Genomic DNA, 10297 nt, shown 5'->3' on the forward strand with positions numbered 1-10297 from the left:
TAACTGGTGCTATAGAGAATTGGTTTAACTAAGCTATTGTCTATTTTATACGTATAAATCAATCTATTGGTAGCATATAAGGTTAGATGCAGGTAACCAATATTAAATATTTCAACCACGAAATGTTTAAATTATGTTTTTGACATAGATTTACTGGAACAAATTCATCCTAATATTCTAATAAAAACAAAATAATTACATTAAAAAAGATTTACTAACAAAACAAATAAGTAAATGAACTACAAACTATATATTCTAGATTAAAATTTAATGAAACTGTAAAAAAATTCTAACACCATTTTATAAAAAATAATCCCGCGTTTTAACGCGGGTTAGAATCTAGTACATATTTAACTTTGATATGGACCGTAACTAAGATACTAGTGGGCCTTCAAGAAAGAAAATACAATTGGCGGATAGAGTCCTAGTAAGTTCACTTACAAGGACCCATGATTTCTTTTTTAAGAACAACGGACCCATGATTTCTATTTTTCCTTTTCTGAGGGAACCGTTAGTTTTGTTGCCTTTCGCATAGTAAGAGCATGATTAATCCAAATTATTAATTTGAAGTTCTTAACTAATTAATGATTTGACATTTTTTTGTTTTTTTTTTTTTTTTTTTACATTTTTCGGCTAAGAACCATTATATTTCTTATCTAAGAGATGGTTATTAGCTTTTTTTAGTTAAAAGCTAAGAAACGATTCTTAACCGAAACTAAGAATCCCACCCTAAAAACTCGGATTAATCATGGTCTAACACAAATTATTACGAAAATTATTGACATAGACTAGCACGAATAATCAATATAAAAATTAATGAGTTTTTACCCAGCTAAAGTTAGGTTTCTAGTAGACTTCAGAGGATTATATGAATCTTTGTCATGACAATTTTTTTTTAAATCATCACGTATCTTGTTCACACTATGATACAGTTTTGCTATTTTAAAAGTGATATGAAAGCTCTCCCCATAAGCTAGTGAATTAGCTATATCGTATATGGATGATTGCCCCGCAAATAAAAAAAATTGTACATTATTTGCCTATTTTAAATAAACTATGTATAAATCCATTAATCATTATTTTCAACTGTTTGATTATATTGATTATCAGAGTAGAGATTGCATCACGTTTAATAACTGCTCTACAAATTTATAAATTGTAAAAAAAGATTATTCAAAATGAGATGTGGCTTTCATAAAGTCTTGTCTGCAGTAGCTAGCTAGAAGGAAGCAAAAACAATGTTCTCTTAGAGACTTTAACTAGAGTTATCAATTTTAAAACCATAACACACTATATGATGTTGAAAGATATTTTTGTTTGTGCATAAACATGTCAAGAATGGTTAGCCATTACGCAACACGAGCAGTCCTCCATCTTAAGAGATACCAACTTCAAGTCCAAAAACTAATTGTCAATTATCTATGTGTTTAGTCAGCTTTGAAATAATTGCGAAAGGAAATATTCTTAAAATACTTATAGACCAATGACAAGCATGTATTATATTGCAAATGTCTATTTCAGCTATCTGTCATTTTTAATTATTGCCATAATGGAGGTGCATATGTAACAAAAGCGACATAAATAGATTAGACTCCTTTTTATATCAAAATTTATGGACATCATGAATTATATATCAGTATTGGCTTTTCTTGTTGTTCGGTAGTCAAACTAACACCCAAGTTACTAGAGTTGATACAAAATATCATCACATATAGATATATGGTCGAAAACTACTTATAGAGTTTGGTAGGTGGTATTTTCAAGATTTAAAACTCATGTTTTTGTTGAATAATACCAGAAAAAAGAAGAATCATATCATATACCTCCAAACTTGAAAGTCTATATCTATTTTCTCTCAACTCAAAAGAGAAATCAGAAAATTAAGAAGAAAAATGGGTGTCCTTGATCACGTCTCTGAATACTTTGATTGCTCTAATGGCGACTCCAAGAGACACAGAAGTCTACAGGTAAATAAACTCAACACATATATAGTTTTACGTTTTACATAATCACATCTTTTTTAATATATGATGATGAAATTACTAGACGGTGGACGTGAGGGTTTTGATAGATTGTGAAGGATGCGAGAGGAAAGTGAGAAGAGCATTAGAAGGAATGAAAGGAGTGAGAGATGTAACGATCGAGCCTAATGCTCAGAAAGTGACAGTGGTTGGTTACGTTGAGCCTAACAAAGTGGTAGCTCGGATCATTCACAGGACCGGCAAAAGAGCCGAGCTATACCCTTACGTTCCTTACGACGTTGTCGCTCATCCTTATGCCTCTGGTGTCTACGACAATAGAGCTCCTGTTGGGTACGTTAGGAACACCGAGTATGATCCACATGTGTCGCGGCTCGCACGTGCTAGCTCCACTGAAGTTCGTTATACGACGGCGTTTAGCGATGAGAACGCCTCAGGTTGCGTGGTTATGTGATTTTGTTTTGTTTGTGTTGATGTGTTTCCGAAAATTGTATTTTGTTTGTTTGTTTATTCATGTTGGTATGTAATATCTTAAGAGTCAAGGCCGAGAAAATAATGTAAATTACATTTTGTTTTGAACTAATTTTTGTGATGTAAATTACATGTTGTTAAAATGGTTATGCATGTTTCGTTTTATCTTTTGAACGATTAATATCTTGAAGTAAAAATTATGACATATATATGTATATGTCACTGGAATCCTTCGACTAATTTAATTTACCAAATAAATAGTAGGAACAACTAATTTGATTTGCGAGATAATAGTGTCCAAAAGATGATACGACAATAAGTTGCATTACTTTATAACATTATTAAAAGAAATGCAAATAGTAATTTTGTCGGACTAGAAGAATTAAGAAAGCCTATACTTCGTTCCTCTTGGACGTAATATAATTCGGTGGAATTGAGTAGTACGAAAAATTATGGTTATGCTGTAATCAGCCATGGTGATTAATAGTATATGACTACTATGAACAGATATTAAATTCGGTAGATTGCGGTGCCTATTTAATAATTAGCCATGTTGAAGTCTAATTATTAGTTTAGTGGTCACTAAACCAGCATCTCATTGTTAACATGGATACATGTCGCCAATTGTCACAAAGGTTAGTTTTTGATAGGAATTAATGTAGTGTGTTCTTTGCTAAAAGGAAATTATCATTATGGGACGTTAGCCACTGAATTTTCTTGGAAGTGTTTTGTCATCAGTTTAGGTATGATTGGTCTGCCTGCACATGTTAACAGGTGTAAGCGTCCACAAATGAATTTCGTATCAGCTGCATTGTTTGTTAAGCTGTGGTTTTAAAAAAAAATAGTAGTTCAATTTTTACAATGAAAAATTCAACTACTATTAAAATTCCCAATTTATATTATATCTAATGTATAAAAGAAATAACTGGATAGAAAATACTTATTACCAGGTTGAATGCCTAAATTACTAGAATTAGTAGTCTAGAAAACAAGTTGTATTACTATTATGAAAGAAAGATACTATTGCCTAAAGTACTTAAATTCATTTTCAACTATTGTTAAAAGTCTGATATAGTGGCTTTGTGGCCTCCATGGAAGAGCCCAACTGCCCAAGTTGGCCCTCCCAGCTAATAGTCCACTACAGTTTTAATTTTCAGCCTTTAATTTTAAAGATGGTCCATTTGAACTGCTTTTATTTCATGGTGGCCAGAAGGCCAATATATATCAGACTTTGCATGGAACAAGGGACGACGAGCCTTGGGTCATCTCAAGCGTTGCTGGAGACAACGGCCATCAGGCTTGGCAGATGGCAGAAAGCATCTACAACCATGATGATGCAGGCGACCAAAATGCACAACAAAGCAATAAAACCAGAAATGATTCAAGTCTTTTGTATTCGATGAGTGATTTTTTTTAAATGCATGTAAGGTAAGATATCTCAGGAAGTGAATCTCTTGCAACTCACCTGTTCAAAGATCTCACTCGGAACACCAAGACAACACCACACCAACACCTTAAAACTGTCATTCAATAGTCAAAACAATTGCTACTAGTCATGCGCATACAATTGTCAATCAGCTTCTTCTACACAAACTTAGAAAGAAGCTACTCAAGCATGAAAACAGCTAATTTTTCTCAAGTACGGTCCTTTATTTGTTTTTTCTTCTTAATTTGTTAATGTCATGGTTGTCAAAATTTGTTATCTGTAAATAAGCCGAAGACTAAATAGATTTTATAAAAAAAACTATAAAACATGTATAGTGGGAAAGGGATTATAATTTTGAAATGTGGACTGCAATGATATATATTCTTCTTTGGTGTTTCGATAAGTTCTTCCGCTTATATTTGTTCTACCACCTGAGACATTAAAATATTAGTTCCCGAATCCTCGGAACTTTTTCCTAGAATAGAAAACTTGACCTTAATATATTTAAATTTTGTAAAACTATTTTATATTATTACTAAAAATTAAACATATAATTCATATTTGATACATAAATTAGGAAAGACAAGAAACAAAGGATTCTATCTACAGCGGGAATGGTGGAAAGAAGAAAGATCTATTCACGGGAATGGTGGAAAGAATCAGACAAAAGGCGATAGGATGGTCATCTAAGATGCTATCTACAGCGGGAAAAATGGTGATGTTAAAGAGTGTATTATCGTCAATGCCCTCCCATTCCATGTCCTGTTTCAAGCTACCGATGTCCGTTGTCAAACGGATTCAGTCAGTCTTGACCAGGTTCTGGTGGGACGCAAAACCGGAGGAAAGGCGCATGGCTTGGATCTCATGGGATACGCTTACTAAGACCAAAGGAGATGGAGGCCTCGGGTTTCGGGACATAGAATGCTTCAATGACGCCTTGCTAGGAAAACTGAGTTGGAGAATACTCACAAAACCGCAATGTTTGCTGGCAAGGATACTTAATGGTAAGTACTGTAACGAGAAACCTTTCCTTGAGGTTGAAGCAGCGACGGGATGTTCTCACGGGTGGCGAGGCATCTTGGTTGGGAGAGACCTAATGGCAGAACACTTGGGTTGGGCCATAGGGGATGGAGAGTCAGTGAGAATCTGGGACGAAGCCTGGCTGTCGACCGAATGTATACAGAGACCTATGGGCCCAGCAACAGAAGCATCAAAAGATATGATGGTAAAGGCTCTATTCCAGGAGGGAACTCAAAAATGGGACGAGGAAAAGGTAGTGCGACTACTACCGGAGCTGCGAGAATCAATCATGAGTATAAAAACAAGCAGACAAGGAGGCCCAGATCGAAGAATATGGCTCCGGAACCCAGCAGGGGAGTATACAGCCAAAACAGGGTATGTAGCAGCTCTGGAAAGAAGAGCGTCGAATCCAACAACGCAAAGAGAGAGGGGCATTAACAGTAGATGGATCGAGGACATATGGAAACTTAATATCCCACCAAAGATGAAGCTCCTGTTATGGAAGGCTTCCCATAACGCCTTGCCTGTAAGTGAACGACTTGCAGCTAGACAGATCATCCCAAACCCGAAATGTATCAACTGCGAGGAAGCGGAAACTGTGATTCACATGGTCTTCCTCTGCCCATCAGCAAGAGAGGTTTGGAGAAAATTCCCTAGTAAGGTTGAAATAAACCTTGATCATGTGACAAATTTTGCGGAGGGATGGAGACGAGTCAAGCGCATCATCTGTCTCCCTCCCACTGGAGTTCTCTCTGAAAATTTGGCAGCTTGGACGGTCTGGAGCATCTGGCTAGCAAGGAACCAACGTATATTCAGAGAGGAAAAGACATGTCCCCTTGAAGTGATGAATAGAGCTGTTCGCTTAGCGAGAGAGTGGCACCAAGCTCAACCGGTAGCGGAACAAGGAGTAAAAAGGATCAGGTCTGAATGGGTAGGACCAAGGAACGAGATAATCTGTCGGTCTGATGCGGCGTGGAGCAGGGAAGGACACCAGGCGGGTGTGGCGTGGGAATTTGTAGGCATTGGGAAGGAACATCTCTGTTCAGGGTCCCAAACTTTTGCAAATGTTAAATCACCCCTTGTGGCGGAGGGGTTGGCGGTACTGGCTGCGATGGAGGCAGCGATTTCGTTGGATTTCAAACAAATCTCTTTCGAGTCTGATTCAAGTAAATTGATGACGGCAATCAAGGATGGCTCAAATGTTTCAGATTTGCACGGAATCCTCAGCGACATCAACTCTCTATCTTTAGCTTTCGTTTCTGTTTCCTTTTATTGGGTCAGTAGATCCTCTGTTTCTAACGTGGATGGCTTAGCCAAACAGGTGTTAAGAAACCTTGTAATGAACCCAGTTTAATCTTTAAATGAAGTTTAGTTTGTGACAAAAAAAAAAAGAAACAAAGGATTCTCTCTCTTTCTTTAGAGAGAAAATCTCTTTCACCCTTGTTCTCCAATAAACATTTTTCAGGAGGATTGAAATCAAGTTCTTTTGTTTTTGTGTTTGGATCAATTTTTTTGTTTTGCTTTGGCAATATCTTTTTTCGCATAGGCGATTTTGATGTATAAAGTTCACCCGAATCAGAGCTGTTTATCAATTCCATCTTTCTCTGATGCAGGTAGAACATAAATAATTTCCATCTTTCACTGTTCTTCATAATAAATCCCGTTGACTTTTTGATCGGATACCCTGCTCACCGCTATATACACCTCTTTTATCATCATACTTTAAAAGATGTAAGAACTCCATTTTCACACCAAAGTAATACCTTGTTCCATCCGGGCCGAGTTTTTTAAGTTTTACATTTTCATTTTTTTTTCTATTAAAACATTTTTTTGAAAAGTTTTCAAGAACTCATAATAGAATTAGCTGTTTTTAAGTGTATGCAAGGTATGTTATCTCAGGAAGTAAATCTTTTGCAACTTACCTATTCAGAGATCTCACTCGGAACACCAAGAAAACACCAACACCTTAGTACTGTCATTCATTGGGTCAAAACAATTGCTACAAGTCATACATACACAGAGATCATTCTCAAGCAGCTTCTTCTATACAAACTTAGAAAGAAGCTACTCAAGCATGAAAACAAATAAATGACAAGAACACACACGGAAAGATTTGACTTTATATTAACAAATAATCTCATTTGGTACGGCACACTCAACAACAATAATACAATGGAAGGAAAATAGTTTCAAAAAAGAAAAAAAGGAAACAAAAGAGGAACCTGAGTGAAGCTGATGCAGCAGCTGAACTCTACAAACTTATTTGGAAATACAATATCTATCCTGGTGTAAAATAGATGGTACAAGCTTGATGATTGCTTCAAGCACCTTTTGGTCCACGATGCCCACCTATAATGAACATTACAAAACCACGAGTGAGCTCATACTAACTCTACGAAGCAACTGAGGCAAGATCTAAACCACACCTTTTCTCTTATTAGAGGCAGATACATTGGCACTGTTGAATGAACCGTTTAAGTTCTGATCAGTCATGCATTGAAGCTGGTCAAAATCACCACCACCTTCTTGCCTATTATTCCCCACTCCAAACCCATCCCCAAGGCAATAAACCTCATCCTCACACTGCACGTTACAAGGATTCACCAAGTGGGAGAAGGAAGGAATATTCGGTTTCTGATAAGGAAAAGACCCAATCTCCCCATCAATCCTCCCTCTCAAATCCACAAGCAAACACTTAAGCCTCGAGACTTCACTTTCCAACGCACCCTGACTCTGCAGCCTCTTCACAAGCTGCTGATTCAACCCCCTGAGCCTCGAACACTCGTCCTCCAAGGAAGCAGCTTTAGCCTTCTTCTTCTCTCTGTACTTCCTAACGGCTTCTCTGTTCCCCAAAGGTCTCTTTTCACCGTTCTTGCCACAAGACTCAGCCGTATCATCGGTGGAGACTTTCTCGTCGCTGTCCTCGGGGAGGATCTTGGTGTGGACGTGGAAGCAAGTGTGAGCGTGCGGCTCTGTTCCCGTGGAGTTGTTACACGTGTGAGTGTGGGTACAAGCACCTTGTTGATGTTGATGATGAGAGTCCATTAAAAGCCCATCGAAGAAACTATCTATCGAACCGTTGCTTGAAAACACTTCAAGCTCGCCGTCTTCCATTGCTAAAACCCCCCAAAATCGATACTTTCTAGGTTAAACAAATCAATCAAAAACCCTAATTTCGCAGCGATTCGAGCGATTCAGCAACGGAGAACACTCAATTTCTGGGAAAGATCGAAAATTTCATCGTCGAGAGTTGGGGAATTAGCAAAATCGATACTTTCTAGGTTACAAATAAACCAATCAAAAACCCCTAATTTCGCAACGATCCGAGCAATTCAGCAACAGAGGATGCTCAATTTCTGGGAAAGACTGAAAATTTCATCGTCGAGAGTAAAGAAATCGAGATTGAGATGAGTGAAGGGAACGAGAGAGAAAAGGTTTTATAGGCACGAAGACGCACTAAACAGATGGAATCATCTCGGTGGCCGGACGTACGATCACGATTTCGAGTTGCAGTAGAGAGAGAGAGAGAGAGAGAGAGAGAGAGAGAGATTCTTAAAATAATAATTAATTAATTAATTGTTGCCTTAGAAATTTATATATCTGGACGTGAATGAAGCTCAGCATCTTCTTCTATTTATTTAAAGTAGATTCAGAAAACTTGTACTACCACCATAATAATCATATAAAAGACTTAACATGGATGTACCAGACAACAAATTACACTAGAAAATGAAAAATCATTTGACTTTTAAAGGGAATAATTTAAAAAACAATTTTTTCAAGTACGGTTCTTTATTTTTTTTTCTTCTTAATTTGTTAATGTCCTGGTTGTCAAAAGTTATTATCTGTAAATGAGCCGAAAACTAAATAGATATTATAAAAAAAACTATAGTGGGAAAGGGAATATAGTTTGGAAATGTGGACTGCAATGATATATATCCTTCGTTTGTGTTTCGATAAGTTCGTCTGCTTATATTTGTTCAACCACCTGAGACATTAAAATATCGGTTCCCGAATCTTGGGAACTTTGTCCTAGAATAGAAACTTGACCTTTATATATTTTAAAATTTTTAAAACTATTTTAAATTATTGCTAAGAATTATACATATAGTTCATATTTGAGACGTAAATTAGGGAAGGGAAAATATATAAATACACTAGCTAGCCAATTTCAAAATGATATAGTGAATTTGTTCCTTGAACGAAGTTCCCAAAATCTTTCTCCTTTGATAAAATTTAAACTATATACACCTCTTTTATCATCCTTAAAAAGATTTAAAAACTCTATTTTCATACCAAAGTAATGCCTTGTTCCACTCGGGCCGAGTTTTTTTAGTTTTATATTTTCATTTTTTGTTTCTATTAAAACATTTTTTTTTGAAAATTTTATGATTAGCGAATATAATTATAATTGTGGTAGATGTGTATTCGTGATACATATCTGCTTGGATTATATAGTGTTGATAGATACATCTTAACGATCAAATATATATATCAAGTAGATACAAAATGAGTTTTTTCCCTCGCATTTATTTTTTTAATTAACCTAACTGTTCATTGAAAAGGAGAATAAAATCCCTCAACTAAAAAATATAGCGAAACAACTCTTCAACTAAAGATTTATCGTGAAACAATCCTTCCACTATAAATTAGACAAATGAAACATTCAATTTCAATTGCATTAAACATATGTCACCCTCCGTAACGGAAGATGACATACACTAACGATTTGTAGTTAATGGTTTATAATGTTAAATGGATTCAGTTCGTCGGTAATCTCTAACTTACCGATAGAAACGTATCCTCGATAATTCTAAATTTTCTGATGGAAATTGGTTGGATTGCTGGACAGAAAATACCAACAAATTTACATCGTCGTTATTACCAACAGAACAAGGTGGTCCGTAGTTTCCCGGAAAATACCCAACCAATTAACAATGATATTCTAGCATAGGCATCTAACGAAATTTCTACAGATTTTTTTTCCAGACGATTAGTACTGACATACAATTTTTTGGGTACTTTGTCAGAATTACCCATTTCTAACCAATTACTGATGGGATATTCCTTCGGCATTAGGCTGTTTTTTGTAGTTTAGATTCGATCCGGTCGAACCATGTTGAAATGTGATCCAACTAATCTTTTGGTCCAGTTTTTGGTATTTTCGTCGCAATGCAAATAAAACCATCATCTGTTGATCTATATAGGGTTTAGATGCTGAAGTTAGATATGAATCATCATAGAATAAATATAATAACTATGTTCTTTTTGTGAACGTGGCGACCAGCTGGGGCGACTGAAATTTAATCTATCATCACGGCAAAAAAGTCAACCACATCACTCATGTAACAAATCCAGCATGTTTTCTTGACGTTGCGGCAGTGACATGGGAGTAAAAGAA

At 36.1% G+C, this 10297-nt stretch overlaps 2 protein-coding genes across 2 annotated transcripts; one reads left to right on the forward strand and one right to left on the reverse strand.

The window, feature by feature from the left end:
- Positions 1-1612: 1612 nt before the first annotated feature.
- On the forward strand, positions 1613-2615 carry LOC106374189 (heavy metal-associated isoprenylated plant protein 25). Its single transcript, XM_013814271.3, has 2 exons — positions 1613-1967; positions 2047-2615. The coding sequence occupies exons 1-2, from the start codon at positions 1893-1895 to the stop codon at positions 2431-2433; spliced, it is 462 nt and encodes a 153-aa protein (XP_013669725.1). The 5' UTR covers positions 1613-1892; the 3' UTR covers positions 2434-2615.
- A 4383-nt stretch (positions 2616-6998) lies between these two features.
- LOC106434743 (basic leucine zipper 19) lies at positions 6999-8499 on the reverse strand. Its single transcript, XM_013875600.3, has 2 exons — positions 7323-8499; positions 6999-7245 (listed from the first exon to the last, which is right to left on the reverse strand). The coding sequence occupies exons 1-2, from the start codon at positions 8008-8010 to the stop codon at positions 7217-7219; spliced, it is 717 nt and encodes a 238-aa protein (XP_013731054.2). The 5' UTR covers positions 8011-8499; the 3' UTR covers positions 6999-7216.
- Positions 8500-10297: the final 1798 nt, after the last annotated feature.

Source organism: Brassica napus, chromosome A1, assembly GCF_020379485.1.
Source record: "Brassica napus cultivar Da-Ae chromosome A1, Da-Ae, whole genome shotgun sequence".
In the NCBI taxonomy this organism is placed as follows: Eukaryota; Viridiplantae; Streptophyta; class Magnoliopsida; order Brassicales; family Brassicaceae; genus Brassica; species Brassica napus.

Coding starts and splice junctions, on each gene's coding strand:
- LOC106374189 (XM_013814271.3), top strand. CDS start 1,893: ATGGGTGTCCTTGATCACGTCTCTGAATACTTTGATTGCTCTAATGGC. Junction 1,968..2,046: donor AGAGACACAGAAGTCTACAG/GTAAATAAACTC, acceptor TGAAATTACTAG/ACGGTGGACGTGAGGGTTTT.
- LOC106434743 (XM_013875600.3), bottom strand. CDS start 8,010: ATGGAAGACGGCGAGCTTGAAGTGTTTTCAAGCAACGGTTCGATAGAT. Junction 7,246..7,322: donor TGCCTCTAATAAGAGAAAAG/GTGTGGTTTAGA, acceptor TGTTCATTATAG/GTGGGCATCGTGGACCAAAA.